This window comes from Convolutriloba macropyga, chromosome 1, assembly GCF_964194025.1.
Source record: "Convolutriloba macropyga chromosome 1, txConMacr16.3, whole genome shotgun sequence".
Lineage (NCBI taxonomy): Eukaryota > Metazoa > Xenacoelomorpha > Acoela > Convolutidae > Convolutriloba > Convolutriloba macropyga.
The window spans coordinates 25,186,772-25,202,940 of NC_134468.1; the positions used below are offsets into that span (position 1 = coordinate 25,186,772).

The 16,169-nt window shown below is 34.2% G+C and overlaps 1 protein-coding gene across 1 annotated transcript in view; it reads right to left on the minus strand.

The window, feature by feature from the left end:
• Positions 1 to 12,473: 12,473 nt before the first annotated feature.
• The window catches only part of LOC142347600 (synaptosomal-associated protein 23-like), a 63,056-nt gene continuing 59,360 nt past the window's right edge, over positions 12,474 to 16,169 (minus strand). Inside the window, exon 5 of the mRNA XM_075398944.1 lies at positions 12,474 to 13,106. Within this exon, the coding sequence (XP_075255059.1) occupies positions 12,955 to 13,106 (152 nt within the window). The 3' untranslated portion in view covers positions 12,474 to 12,954. The remainder of the gene's footprint in view (positions 13,107 to 16,169) is intronic.

Genomic DNA, 16,169 nt, shown 5'->3' on the forward strand with positions numbered 1-16,169 from the left:
TTTGAAATTTACAATTTTGATAAGATGTTTGTACAATCAATAAAAAAACGTCTTGTATTTCGATGCGATCTTATAACAAACAATCACTAAGGAAATAAATTTTTCAGTCAACCAGTGGCAAAATGTAGTTACGCCAAAATTGGCTTAACCACCGTTTTGAAGGTGGGTTTATCGAAAATCTTTTATATGAGAACTCACGAAGAGAAGAAAATTATTCTTCCAAATTTTTTGGAATTTGCTTCAGCTGATACCTGTTCGTAAAAATTGTGATAAACGCCAATAACTAGTAAAAACTGCCGGTATTGTTCTGAGACTCTATGGCAACCTTAACCATTCATACATCTCTATTTTAAGGTCAACTTACATCAGCAAAAACTGGCTGCGTTCTTTGTTACAGTGATTGAGCTACCAAATTGAAGTTGATCGAATAAAAATCAAAACCCCGATGAATACAGTTTTTAGCTTCAAGAACATTCTTGCAGCAGGGAAACCAAACAAAATATCTTTGTGATCACAAAGATGTGATCTTTTGCCTTCTTTTTGAGTTGCCTAAGTTGTTATGAAACAAAAATATACAAGCAAAATCTTGACAAAATCGCCTTGAGATTGAATTGAAATGAAAATAAATCTCGGATTGAGATTATATGAGGCATTAGACAGTCTTTTTGAGATGATTTTTTTCTGTAGATTGAGCATATTCTAAATCGCTCGGTTAGAATATGCTCATAACTTCGAACAAAAATGTTAATTAATCTAACTCTTAGCATTTTCTGGTATATTCTTGGTTATTATCTGGTCATCAAAATATACCCAACTGCTGCTCTGGATCAAGCCAGGCGATACTTTAAATTCAATCGGCTACTTTTGGCAATCGGCTACTTTTGAGAAAAAACTGGATTTATGTGTATCAATTGTACATTCAACTTTCAACGCGACATTGAAATCCCCTTTTAAAACTAACAATGACACGAAGCAACAGTAAAAGTGACAAATAATCCAAAAGTAATCTTCCAACCCTGATATAGAAGTGTGAAAAATATTTTGGTCCATCTACGAAAAATTACTGAAGAGATCTCTTGTAGAATCGGACAGCCAAATCTATTTTCTGAGGCTCCAGCATCTCAGTTATGGCAGAGTTTCTGCATCCTGTCGAAAAAGCATCAAGATGTTGACAGATTAAATTTTTTCCGCCCGGACCCCAGTGTCGGAGGCTTTCAGTACTGACTCTTTAGATTCTCATAGTAAAGTTACCTTGCATTATGTTCAAACAAAATGCAGAATCAAATTTTTTATGAATTTTTTCTTTAGTCTGGTTTTTTCGTTTTCAAATTGTTCTACTGTTCAAAGAAAATCAAAAAAAGTTTGAAATTTTTGAATATAGTGGCAAATTCTGCTGTACCATATTCTGCTGCACCTTGAGCATGATATACAGCGTTATCCACAAGTTGAGTTGTAAAACGCGTTGTTTTAGATTTACTGGGTAATCAAGAGGGCGCCCATCACAGCGTCCAGAGGGCGTTCTTCCATCGTGAGCTGAACAGCCCGCGGTGTGGGGGATGTAAATTAGAGTATAGATTATAAATAACTCGACAGATTATAACAAATAAATTATGGAAATCAACAGATTGTGACAAATAGATCAAAGATTAAAAAATAGGTTATAAATAACTGGATCGAGGGGGGGATGAATCAGTACTGATTATAAAATAGATTACACATAATGGATCATCCCCCCACGACCGGGCAACAGATTATATAACAACTCATCCCCCCCCCATTCCACTTACCCCCCCCCCCCACCACCACCACCACCACCACCACCACCACCACCACCACCACCACCACCACCACCACCACCACCACCACCACCACCACCACCACCACCACCAGTAATTACCCAAAATATGAAAATTTGGAATTTTTTTAAATTACTGATTTCACCCGAGGAAACAGCACATGTGACCTTCCTCGGATTAGCCGTCGGCTGACACGGACACTTTTTCTGCGGAAAAGCATTCTTCGTTCAGAGATAACGGAGACATAACGGGGAAAGGTATACAATAATACAGCTGTTATACAGATGTTATCAGTTGATAATTTCAGATAGTTTGAAGATATGGCTCGATAAATCTCTGTACTAGATCAAGGTTCATCCGCTTTTCTGGCGTATCAACAAGAAGTTCAATCAACCCACGAGGTTGAGACTGAGCAGAGTGTCCAAAGTGAGGAAAATGTTAATTTGTTAAGTTGTTCATTATTCAGGCGTTCTTGCAGTTATTTCAAATATTATTACGCACATGGATTTCGCCCACTCATCCACCCTTTTCTCTGTCTGACGCTCGCTAACTTTTATAACTCATTCCGTTTTGTTTTGTACGTATGGTAATTGACCTTTTTCTCCTTGATTCACTAATGGAATATCATGAGACTCAGGCCCGGGCGCTATTTAACATTCCGAAAGTCTACCAAAATGTATGTTTTTTGAGTTATTCCAATTGAGCGGTCTTCCTTCTCCCAAATGATATTAAAAAACCGGGGACACAGGTTGAAAAGTTTCAACAATGGTTTTTGTTCAAGGTCATTTATTTTACTTCGAGTTGCTTAGCCTCGACGAGTTTTTAATTCAAGTGGAAGAATTGTAAACTTGATTTTAAAAAATATCACAAAATATCTCTGACGATGACAATCAGATGGTCAACAAATCAAACACAGCTATTTATTTCTCTTGGACAACAGATTACTACCCGTTCGTGTTTATCATCTGAACGAGCGTTGCTAGTTTTGCAACCAAGAAGTCACAGATGCCCACATCGTTTATAGTTAGTTAGCATTGCTTAAGCAAATTTAACAGAGGGATGGTAGATGGTTGGCGAATATGCGAAGGCATAGTCTGGAAACCAAACAAAGCCAACCAACTTTTTGTGAGAAATCGTCGGTATGTTTGGTATCGTCGGTATCATCAATTTTACGCGCAAGAATCTTCGGTACATTTGGTGTTAAAAAACTTACGTTGGTATGTTCGGCTTGAAACGTAGAAAACCGATGTTTTTTCGATAACAAAATTGTTCTCTATAATTTGATAATCAATAATAATAATAATAATAATAATAATAATAATAATAATAATAATAATAATAATAATAATAATAATAATAATAATAATAATAATAATAATAATAATAATGAATTTAACTAAACTTGGTTGCACCAAGCTTAGTACGTCCCTAACGGGGCTTGAATTTGGTTTCCCTCAAACACTGTCCATCCATATGGGTACAATTTGTAATAAAAATTCTTCTTAGCTAAATCAAATAGATATTCTTTGACTTCTTTTTTGAATTTGTGAGGACTTGAATATGGGTTATAGTTGGGAAAATCACGCGCCAGTGACATCGAATTGTTGAAGTTTGTAACTCGTTGGAAAAAATTTGATCGGCAACGCTGGCGATTACATTCGTTTGAGTATAAAAATATTTTCTCGTTTGATCGTGTTTTCGGATGTCCATTCCTTATTTGCCAAAATTGCTCTGCCTCAAGTGGAAGTTTTCTTGTCAAAATTCTGTTCAAAACTACGAGATCCAAAAAGACAAGTTGATATGTGATTGGAAGTAAATTTACTGATCGAAGACAATCATTGTATTCTTTATCAGTAAAATGACTGTTTGATTGTATCCATTTTAAACTTTTTCTCTGAAGCCTTTCCATTTGCCTGACGATAGTTTTACTGGCATACCAAACATTTGATCCATAAAACAAGATTGATATAATGTAAGTTTTGAATTACTTGCTTAAAAATTGTTTCAAAATATCGCAGACTTGTCCAAATGTCCAACATTAACGAAGAGTCAGTTGACTACTTCCAACTCTGAAATCAAAAACATAAAGTCGTTCTGTTATGATTTTTCGTGATTTGAATATACCGAATATTTCTCACGATTAAGGCAGGACAAATCAACCGGACATTTAGTGTTTCAACATTGTGATTGAAAATTTCAACAACTAACTCTATGAGAAATCCACTGAATCGACTATGCAAGATTTCAGATTCTCAAGGCATTTTATCTATGTCCCTGCAAAATCTTGGATTCTCCAAAGCTAGAGCAACGTCTTCGAGATTCTTGAACAGTATTTCGTGGCTTTCCTGGTCAATCGTGTCGTTTTCCGCCTAGGCCAAACTAATGTGACAAGTATCTCCTGGTAGGGCAGTTGACAAGGATATCCCTAGTCTAATTACCGATTTATATGTTAATTCACACTATAAGTTAATTTGTATTACTAAAATAAATGTAACTTAGTATTTCGATCGAAGCCAATAACAAGCAACACTAAAAATTGAAGTTGAAAAAATAATAATTATATTTTTTCTACAGAGTGTAAGAAAAGATTTGGTAAAATCTGATCACGAAAAGCAAAATCTTCAAATTGGTTGTCTAATGCTTCTCCAAATTATCAAAACATAAAGTATAATAAGTTTTTGATTTGATTCAAATTTAAAAGTTCGATCACAATCGTTTTTTAAAATTGTTTGGACAGAAAAAAGCAAAAGAAATTTTTCAAAACGATTTCGATTTCACTTTTAGATGTTGAAAGCTACGTTTTCCCCGATTTTTACCAGAAATTCCAAGAATTGGCAAACAGCAATCGGTAAGAAAAGTTTAAATTAAATGTTTTTTTATTATAAGATTGTTGCTAATTTCTGTTAGACTCGATCTATTTTCGGCAAATTTAAAACAAAAATCAAACCTGAGCCTTGTTTGATTCAAAATGATATTCATATGTCAAAATCTGAAAAAGTCTGGATTTTGAGATAAATTGTGGAAAATATACGCAAAGTGCAAAAAAATGGTATTCTACATTTATAAAAAGAATTAAATCCGGAGCAACTTATTGAATATTGAAAGCAAATCAGCCGTTTTGTCGTTTAAAAAGATTACTCGGCCAAATTTTTCCTTGACGGCTCGATTCCCTTGACAATTTAGAATTAAATTAGAGCAAAACGTTTAGAAAAAAGAGAAGCTATTTTATGACAATCAAATAATCAACAAAATAGGTATAATGAACCGGTGTTCACAAAATATTTTATCATCATTAATACCATGAAAAAAGTAAACATCGGAAAACTTTTTATTTGAAATACTTCACAACACTCAAAAGTATTTCTGAGAATACCACTCAAACATTTGTATGTCAAAAAAACGCTCAGCCGAAACTGTCTGAACATCGAAACTTTTTGAGCAGATAGTTTTCCCCACACTAAATTGGGTCTCAACACAAATGAAAAACAGCTTTGATTTTTTGCTGTTAGAGCAAAACTACTAGTTAAACCTTGTAGAAACTGAATTTATTAATACGCCAGATACCTTAATTTATTTTGCTAGTGTGGCGGGTTTTGAGGCAGAAATGTAGGAATGGAAAGTTGACCTTAAGTGTTTTTCGGAAAAGAACCAAATTAATATTGACCTTGAAATATTCCCGACACCAAAGCAAATTCTAAATTTGAAACCGTACCAAGAAAATAATGGCGAAGGGATTTAAACTAATGAGAACGGTTGAATAAGTAAATATTGATCCTGATAAAGATTCTATGATAAACCTACCACCAAATTCTCATACACGTAATTAAGAACGAGGAACCCATACTAGGGGCCTAGGCTATCAAAGTCATGAATGACCTTCTGAAAATTTTTCCCAAAAAGGTATTTTTCATACAAAGATTCGGAACTTTTGATAAAAAAAGAACTAAACTATCATAGCCAAACATAGATAAGCAGTATATCTACGGCTCAATTTTAGCCAATTTTTGTAACCAAACTCAATCTGAAAATAATAGAAATTGCAGAGTAAGCTTGATTCGACAAGTGAGTTAACAGATATCTGTCGTGTTACTGAGAATTGTAATAATTGTTTGAAATTAGTAAATTCGGGTAAAATTCGGGTAGTAAATTCGGGTAAATTCGACTTTTTCCTAAAACTTAGTAGAAACTAAAACCTGTATCTAGTAAGAACAGACTATACGTTACGCTAGTTGGGATCAATAGAAGGCATAAACTAGTTTTTCTACACGAACGGGAACTTAGTATTAATTAATACTAGGAATTTGCTAATTAATTTCAGTTTCTCCTAAATCGAAAGCGCACAATTGTACAAGTTTAGTAACTTCACATCTTTAATGACTTAACGAAATACTTAGTTTTAGCTTCAATTAATTGGATTTAAATTAGTTTGGTGACTGGTAAAATATTGATCAACCAATCACCATTTAGGTTAAGTTAGGTTAACGAAGTGGAGGACAGCACCGAGTCCAGGACAACATCCAGACGATTGATTTCTGAGAGTATTAATCGGCCAAGCTCTTTCCAGGAGACCGCATAGTGAAGCCACTCTCAGGGTAAGCCTGCCTGCTCGTAGAAGACTTGGCAAGTTAAGTCAACCCATGTAGTATGGAATGGTGAACCAAGTAGACAATTAAAACGGTCTGCAGTAACCTGAAGTCCCTGATGGGCAATGTCTTAACGATCTATCAAGTTGGTTAATACTCGTCTGGTTGGGTTGTGGAGTGAACACCGACCAGCTCTTCACGTCAACTACTATTTGTTTTAAGTATATTGGTTGATCGATTAATTAGAAAGTGAATTGAGGACCTGGTATAATTGTCAATTTTAGAGTCACCAATTTATTTCATTTGGTAAATCATTTCTCAGAAGCTAAAATATCATATAACATAGAGAGGCATTACAAACATATTCATATATCATCATTATTATTGGCAATTGACTACAGTTCTATAGCGCCTGAAAATACTTTTTTTAGGGCTTGAAAGGAGGGCCTGGTATAACCCTTTGGTCTAATTAAGAGTAGTAGGTTTGTGAAGTTACTATCCAGTTCAGTAGTTTTCTCTAAAGATAGATTCTAGGAACGATTGTGGAATTGTGAATAGGGTAAAACCTCCACCCTAAATATTCAGATTCTATAACAAACACATCCCTCTATCAAAATCTTTTTGTTTGATGAAATAGAATAGTAATATTTTTCCATTTCAAACACTTTTATTGGCATGAAGCGAATAAATTTCCAACCTCCTTAAAATAGACAAAATTATGGCGGTTTTATTTTATTTAGTGAAGGTTACATTTAGAGAAAGTTAAATTTAGAAGAGCACTACAATTTTCTAAAAACGTTTTGCGTAGTGTTGTTCATGAAAAACGTTCTCAAAACTACTCTCAACGTCTTGTTGAGTTTTGAAGATTTAGCCATTGTTACAAGAGATTGAAAAAAACTTAAGTTTTTCTTGAAATAAATATAAGTTCAAACTGAAATATATAATTCAGTTCATATTTTCACAATTTTTAATGACGCACCCTTTCACGGTTTAAACTCACTGAAAGGTAAAATATGAACTCTCATATATAATTTGCAAATCTTCGAGAAACCGTGAACAGTTGAATTCCAACCCTCAATTTTTTTGGATATTAGCAATATCTGCTGCACTGGCTTTTTCCGGTGTTGTCAATTTCTTTTTTTTTTTATTTTTTCCCAACATGTCTAAGTTAATTTTTGGCGATTCTAACTGATTGATATCTTTCCGTACAAATACAAAAACGGTACCATGAACATGCTGTTGAAAAATTTAATCAATTTCAGGAGAGTTATTTTCACTTTCTGATCTATCGAGGAAAAATGAGGCGACAACTCTAAGTCTACTTGTTCTTTTTCTAGAAGAGTCTTTATTTATTTATTTTTTGAAGTCAACTAAAATGAAAACCCACTTCTAGAAATTGTTAAATTTTCACTCATATCTTCAGAAAAACATTTTATACTGCTATTTAAACTGTTATTTAAAGTTTAAATTGTTTAATTAGGTGTCCTGATTTTTGACATCATGGCAATCTTTACTTCATCCATTCAAATCACAATAAAGAGCTGTAGTAACACAACTATATAATTTTTGATGCAATTATCTAAAGTCTTTCACACTTCAATCTGATCATTAAGATGAAAATTTGATCAATTATGAAAAAACAAAGTAGAACAATGTCGTGTCTGAAAGGTGGATCGTTCGCTGTGACTTTGTTCCCATGAAATATTTTTCACAACGGATCGTTAAAAGGAATACAGACTTTCAGTGTGTCCACTTTTTCAAGACCTTGCTGTAAATTGCAAGACATTCTCGTGAATAAATTTCTAACAAACAAGGCGGCTCGGTAATGTGCGATGGCACATAAGGTTCCGACCCCGTCCATCCACAAATTTGGCATAATTGTCTACCAAATGAGGAACAGATAGAAGAACCCAAAAAAATATTTTTTGCGATTCCCAAAAAAGCCCAAGTCTTTTTCAAAAAATTCTGTATCAACGATAAGATAGCCTCCAAAGCAAATAACTCAGTGGAGTAAAAGTTGATGCATTATATTGCTGTAATATGTCAATATTAATAAAGCGAGTCAAGACGAAAAGCAAAATCAAACAACAACAACAACAAACATTAATTACATCAAAAAATTTATGTCCCTCTTAAAAACTAAATTTAATAACAAAATCAACATACCGTCAGATAAACCCAAAACTAAACAAGAATAACTTATAAATCCCCAGAAAACATATGCGACCAGTCCATAAAAAGGTTTGGTAACAATTATACAAGAAAGAACAAAAACAGTAAAGTAAAAAAATTAACTTATTTTTTTGAAACAGTTAACTTCAAAGTAATAAATACCATTATGAATCAATTAATATTACCACAAATTTACGATTTCCACTACTTCTATAGAAGGGCATTAGGACCTGTCATTCATTTTTTAAAGCGGCTAAAAAGAACAACAAAGAACAAACAAAATTTCAATTGAAACTTGCCAGAAACCGCTGTCAAAACCGTCAAGCCAATTTTTGGCACTCAAATTACATTTGATTGCGCCTTCTTGAAACAGCTATAATTTAGTACGTGGCTATTCATTGGTAAGACTAGGTAACAAGCAGACAAAAAAGCGAAGTGCTAAAGTATGTAATTTTTTTTTCGATACAAAATTACATTTAATGTCATGAAAGGCATTAATAACAAAAAGAGCTATTTAAATAGGGTCATTTATTCAAGAAAAAGCCCTCGAGACCTGTAATTATCCAGAATATTTCTTGCCTCTACAAAAAGAACGTCAAATATGACAAAAATCACATTAGTTTACTTTTTTTTGTGAAAAACCGGTGTCGAAGCCAGTAAGGTCATAACAAATTCTTTAAAAGATTTTGGGACACCAATCCCTCTTATTCCTTTGACACCCATAATTTTATGTTTGACCTGTAGTTAACTAACGAGATTAGGTCACAAAAAGAAACATAAAAAGAACAAAGTTGCGAAGTTAAAAAGTTTTTTTTTTAAATTTTGGAAAACGATTGTTTTCAAAGTCATGAAAGCCATCAGCTATCTACTAATATCGGAATATCGGTTCTTCTATTCTTCAACGAGAAGCCATTGAAAGCTATCACTGTAAAGGAAATTTCATACGACCGAAACGACAAAGTATAAATGACAGTTGAAGACAATATTAAAAAAATCAATTGATTTCTTCAAGAAAGAGGCGTCGAGGCCGTTAAAACGATGATGTATATCTTTCAGAATTTTAATATGGTCAATTGTGCCTTATTCAGAATGCTAATGAGGTGACATGAGAACCGTCAAAAATGTGATAATGTGACAAAATTAGAAAACGTGAAAAACTGGCAAATATCAAAACAAAAAAATCTGAAATCTTGTGGTATCAAAGCCAGAAAACAAAAATTTCAGGCTTAAAACTGCAACTGAGAATAAATGTTAAATAAGAAGAAAGAAGAAGCGGTCGTTTTTTGCTGACACTGAGCTGGAAGTTGTACAAATTAAGAAAAAAAGTTGAGAAAAAGTTAATTAAGCCATTTTTTATTGAAAGGTCAATTATTTTTAAAAAAAGAAACGACCATAAATTTTCAATTAAAAAACTTAATGCTTTAGCTTGGAGCTGCTTAACAAGCAAATTGGTTGGACCTATCACTCCTGAGCTTTGATTTGATATGTTCTGTTTTTTATTATTAAAAAAAAGTCTTTTTTTTTTAAAAAAAAGACCGACTGATTAAAACCCGATTTTTTTGGATTGTAACAGTCCTAGAATGGCCAAAAACAAGCCATAATAATACTTATTGTCCCTTAGGAATAACTGATTTTTCGAATGTTGTAGATATAGATAATTTGTTAGTTGAAAACTCAAAATAAATTCTGCATTTTTGATAATCAACGAGTAAAGTTGGCAAAAAACGGTAAGGTTTTAACTACAGTGCGCTCTCAGCGGACTCTGAATTAGAAATAGCCCCCCTCTGAGTCTACAAAGATTTTTTGAGTGTTGTTTGGGGATGTACTGTCGGCAAATTTAATCAAAGGGGACTAAATTAGCTTATTTCGTGCTGTTTTTGATGAAAAAGTCTAAATTTTGAAATGTTTATCCAGATTTTTTGACCAAAAAAATTAAATCAAAACAATCAACAATGCTTGTTCGTCTTCAACAATAAAATCAACGAAATATAACAAATTTTAGCAAATTTGACGAAAATTTAGGCAAAAATTCCGGAAAATGTGAATAAAAACAACGTGAATTCACTCTTCTTTTCTCAGAACTTTAAACCTCGATAACTCTCTCTAGAAATCGAAAATTAAAAAAATCTTTTTAATTCCATATTCTACGCTGGATGAGCTTTCTAATGATACCAGTCTCAACTCTCTACGATGAATATATCGAGCGGCGAAAATTCACGGAACAAAAAAAAAACCCAGTTGAGTATATAGTTCCTCCCCCCTCAAGAGGGTCGGAACAATTATGTGAACATGCAAGTTATTTTTTTAAAATACAATGTTTTATGCTTATTAATAATTTTAAAAAATCCTTATTACAGCAGAATTTAATTGATTGGCTGCATGTGCAAACAAATTAAGAGAATCTTGTTTACTAATTAATTTCAAAGTTTGAGTTTATAATTGTACAGGTGTCTTTTATGTGGTTGAGCTTTGATAAAACATTTTTCTCCATTTTTTTAAATTACAGCTTTTAAAATTGAATATATGATAAAAATATGAATCTGGTTGGAAGGAACTTTATGTGCGGAAACACTTTACCGATCCTATCCCTCTTGGCTAGCAGTTTAGGAAACTGACCTAAAGCTTCAATCATCCTCAGATATTCGGGAGGAAATGAACTATATTCTACAAAAACATGATTTTTTTGTCAAACACAAAATGGAACAAATCAAATAATCTATTTTTGCAGTATCAACCGAGAGGCACAATCGTATATTCTGACGAAGACACTTAAAATATCTGGCATTGGTCAAGAACTATGTCAGAAACATTTAAGTCAGAGTTTCAAAGTACAGCGGAGTCACGTTACCTTGCTTGAAATGCGAGATTTGCGAGTTTTAAAATCTGGCACTCTATATAGGAAAATCTGGAACTCCCCAATCAGGCACCCCACAAATTTCATGTGAGTGTTTAACGGTGATTTTTAACAAAAAAAACAATGATGTGCAAGTGATTTGGCTTTGACTTATTGAGATCTGGAGGCAATGTCAGTAATAGTCCGTTGCCCAGACTGTTCGAGATGATTGAACACTATTATTTCACCAAGTTCGAGGAAAACAAAACTGCATTAAAATAATTTATTTGTTTGGAAACACAGAAACAGGTGTACATGCTGATATAACTACGAACACATTTTACCTTCATCTAGTACACCGATGAAATATGTTCGCGCTTCCACCCAATTATCATAACATAGTTGTACTCTATAGTTCTATTACTGTAATCGTATGTGTCAACAGCAATACACCCTACCCTTTTGCCAGTTATGTCCACCCAGGTCGAGGTGGCCAGACCGAAGTGACCCCTGATCAGACGAGTTTCGAGCGCACACATGTTCCCGGTGCGCTCGAATTACATAGTCTGGAAAAAGCTTCGAGCGCACTTTTGTCTGAACAATGGTCTGGAACTTGTCTGATCAGGGGTCACTTCGGTCTGGGACGGTCTGATCAGAGGTCCCACTTGTCTGGGACGGTCTGATCAGAGGCGATTTCGAGCGCGACCTCAACCTGGGCAGTCTTGTATTCTGATTTTATAAGCCTTCTTCAAAAATGGTTGACGACGTTGCGTGAGTTCTGTGAAAAAGGGCCATGATGCTGGTGTAAAATACAAAATGCGGAAAGGTCTCCTATACCTGCTTAATAGAAGATGACCAGTTGTAACTGATATTTATGTATCACATCTCAAATTTTAAATGACCAGCTGCTTGATTGGCTATTCTGGTCACAGAAGAATGAAAATTTGATAGAAAATAGTGTTCGGTAAAAAAAAAGCATATCACATTATCACTTTCCTAATTTTAAGACGCTAAATACGGATTAAAAAAGCCAAAAAATTTGGTTTTGATATATAATAAGAAAATTAAGTTGGGCATTTTGCTGTTGACATTAATGATCAAGTTTGCTTCAGCATAACTGGTTCAATGACAGCCCAGGGAAACGAAATTTGAGACATCTTGATAACATCTGGACAAGATTCTTGATGAGAAAACTTGATGAGATTCATGATATGTAAAACTTGGAAGATCTTTGTTGGTTTGTGCTACGGAAATAAATTTTCTTAACAAAACAATGCCCGAGGTATCTCATGTTACCAGTCATGAAGATGATATTGATTATCAAGACTTTTCTTACTGAGCTATCTGTAGTTACTCCAAGAATATTCTCAAGATTTATCATGAAGATTCTGGTTATCAATATCGTTTCAAGTCAGCTATCTTGAGTTTGATTTCCTGAAATATCAACAATTTGTTTTGCTCGAAGCAGCAATAACCATCAGCACATTTGCATGAATGAATTGCTACCACGACTCAATATCAGAGTAATTTCATCAGCAGAGTAAGTTAAGTGTATATAGCAGAGAGTTTATCAGTTGAGAAGAATGTCGGCTTTTCGGTTTGCTTTTTCCACCTGGTTGCGATTAAGAGAAATCTTCTTCACAAGTCTCTCCGTCTGTGTGTTCTGATTGGTCAACTCTGTGTTGATGTCCAGTGACATCTGCTTCAAGTTGTACACTAAGTCTGCAAAGTTGAAAGGAAATTATAAACAACCCCAATTAGATTACCAATCTTAACTTGACAGGTCCAAAAGTTACAATTCATTCAAGAAAGAGTATGAAAAGATTCGAATATGAGTTCTACATGAACGATTTAACTCCATTAAGTGAAGAATTGCTCATATTTCGATTGAAAGTATGACCAAAAATGTGTCACTGGAAAACCAGTGGCAAAATTATTATTTATTATTCAGTGGCCTGAATCTGGAGGTCCATGTTTTGATTTGAATTGATTGTCTGGTCAAGATTTTATTGCCTTACATAATTTGATTATAATAGGAACTCAACACTAATATCGGTGTTCAAAATGAGGATCTTTGATTTATTGTCTATGCTAGTTATCTGGTATCGCGAGTACTGAAAAACACTTAAAACACTCACGTGCACATTTTAAAATGCCGAAAATCTGCAGTGCCAGAAGTCAAAATGCCAGAAGTTGCGACTTACCCAGAAGTTGAACTTCGTTGACTTTCGTCATTTTAAAACATGCGCGTTTTGTGTTTTAAGTAATGGTTAAGTGACTCTGCTTGAAGTCACTGAGAACTTCTGGCGTTTATCGAGAACCGCGAAGCGGTTCGAGATATTAAGTCAGAATTTCGAAGTGATTTCTGCAGAGTCACTTAACCATGCTTAAAACACGAAACGTGCACGCTTTAAAATGACGAAAGTCAACGGAATTCAACTTCTGGCTAAGTAGCGACTTCTGGCATTTTGACTTCTGGCACTGCAGACTTTCGGCATTTTAAAATGTGCACGTGAGTGTTTTAAGCATGGTTAAGTGACTCTGCAGAAGTCACTTCGAAATTCTGACTTAACATCTCGAACCGCTTCGCGGTTCTCGATAAACGCCAGAAGTTCTCAGTGACTTCAAGCAGAGTCACTTAACTATAACTTATCATCAGCGAAACTAGAACGTGATGCTGAAACCGAATTTGATTTAATACGAACTTGTACATTTTAATTTGATCATTCAACGACTGCAACCTGACACAATTTTATTCTCAATTAACTGATGTGCTGTTCCGCATTTCAAAAGCAGACTGATCTTGATCGTGTACGGTGCTGGCGTAAATTAATTTTTAGAAGCTAGTTTAAACTCCCAAAAACTAATCGTGGATATAGGTTGACCGCTAAAAACACCAGTGTCTTTTAAAGGAGAAAAGCATCAATTTCACGCCACTGATTTGTTCTCCTTATTAACGTAATCGAACAAGGAAAATTGATAAATCTTTTCTGTTCTTGCCTCCCTCAGATCTATAGAACCAATCTGTTTGCACCCCCAAATATGTATTTTTGGACTTTATAGAGATGCCCTATTTTAGTCATATAAATTGCCGGCACCCGTAGAGGATTGGATTGGTGTTTGTTTCCGGCTGTCACAAGAATAGTGCTATAAAGCTATTGCAATCAAAGACAAGCAGCTAAATAGTAAAAATACGCATTATTCGGGTGCAATAAAAGAAAGAAACTATCCGGAAAACAACTAACAAAATTATGGACACCGTTTTAAGAATCGACGCACGGGAGCAATAGCCAAAATTAATAACAAAGTCAATTGGAACAATTTATTGGTGGGAGCAAAAACAATAGGACAGGCGAAATATCTTGCATGCAAGACATTTCCTCATTTAATTATTTTATTGTATGTAGCTCAGTTAAAATTGTACTATAGACATCAGCCTTTCTAAATCTAAGTTCAGAGGTGGAGATAAATTAATTGTAAAAAATTCTTTTTTACGGAAAAGCAAGACTACTTCCGATTCTGTTACTTCATCCACATAGTTTCAATCTGTTTCAAATATTTATTTAAAAAATGTGCAAAATCTCATTGGAACAGCATAAGGTCACAGTAGCCGCTGAGAATGGGCCACTTTCACATAAGCCGTTCACTTTGCCACTAGAATACACAACTGGTTTTTGAAAGAGGGAAGGGACATTCCAGGCGATTAAATTTCTTCCCATCTCTACTTTTTGTAGCAAGGACAATAAGTCACCATTTTGATTACACCCAACTTTTCATACCGTTTTTTAGAAAATCAACACACAAATGAACTTGAATACTCTACAAAATCACGTCATTGGCGTTTTATTGAAGTTTCCATTAGGCTATAGCCTAATGGAAACTTCAATAAAACGCCAATGATGTGATTTTGTAGAGTATTCAAGTCCATTTGTGTGTTGATTTTCTAAAAAAACGGTATGAAAAGCTGAGTGTAATCAATTATAATTTTCATTTCATCCAATAAGGCTTCCTGGCATTCATCATTATGAGCGCTTTTGTGCGAAGATTTTTAACTTTCGATATAATTTTCAGACTTTAACCATTTTGAGCCACACATTGTTATTGCGATAAAGAATAATTTGTTTGACCGTGTTAAAACCTTTTTATGGAAGTCAAAAGAAATCAAATCAACAAGTTTTTCGCAATAGTAAAACTTGTAAATTTTTTTTCAAGTTCAATTCTAAGGATCGACTTTTCAGTTTTGCGTTGCTTCTATACTGTTCAATTTGTCCGTTAAAGAGGGAAGACCGCAGTAAAAAAAGTAAACGGCTGATTTATGTATTCCCACTCTAATAACACTCTTTCAAGTACTTTCTTTCATAGCAATCATTTCATTTGATAGTAAAACCTTTAAAAACCAAGCCCCCTGTAAAATTAAACTTTCAAGGACTAATTGTCATGTTTTAATCAGTACTGATTTAGTGAATCTGCATGTCTAGGACCAGTACAGTATCAGAGCTCTGATCATGTCATTTTTCAACGTCGAATGTCTTGAAGAACCATGTACCAAATTTTCAGTGTTGCCGTTCTTTTTCGTTTCAAAGCCATATACGATGGCATGATTTCAAAAACTTCGAGAGTTAAATAAAAAGCATAAGAAAATGCGAGCACTTTCACAAAATTCACATGACACAGGTTGAAAAATTTTTTGATAGCGCCTAAATATACCAATCATGGCCACTTCTTTCTACCCATTGAGAAAAAAGTTGGTTGCTGAGTGAATATAGGGTATTCGTTATGTTGACA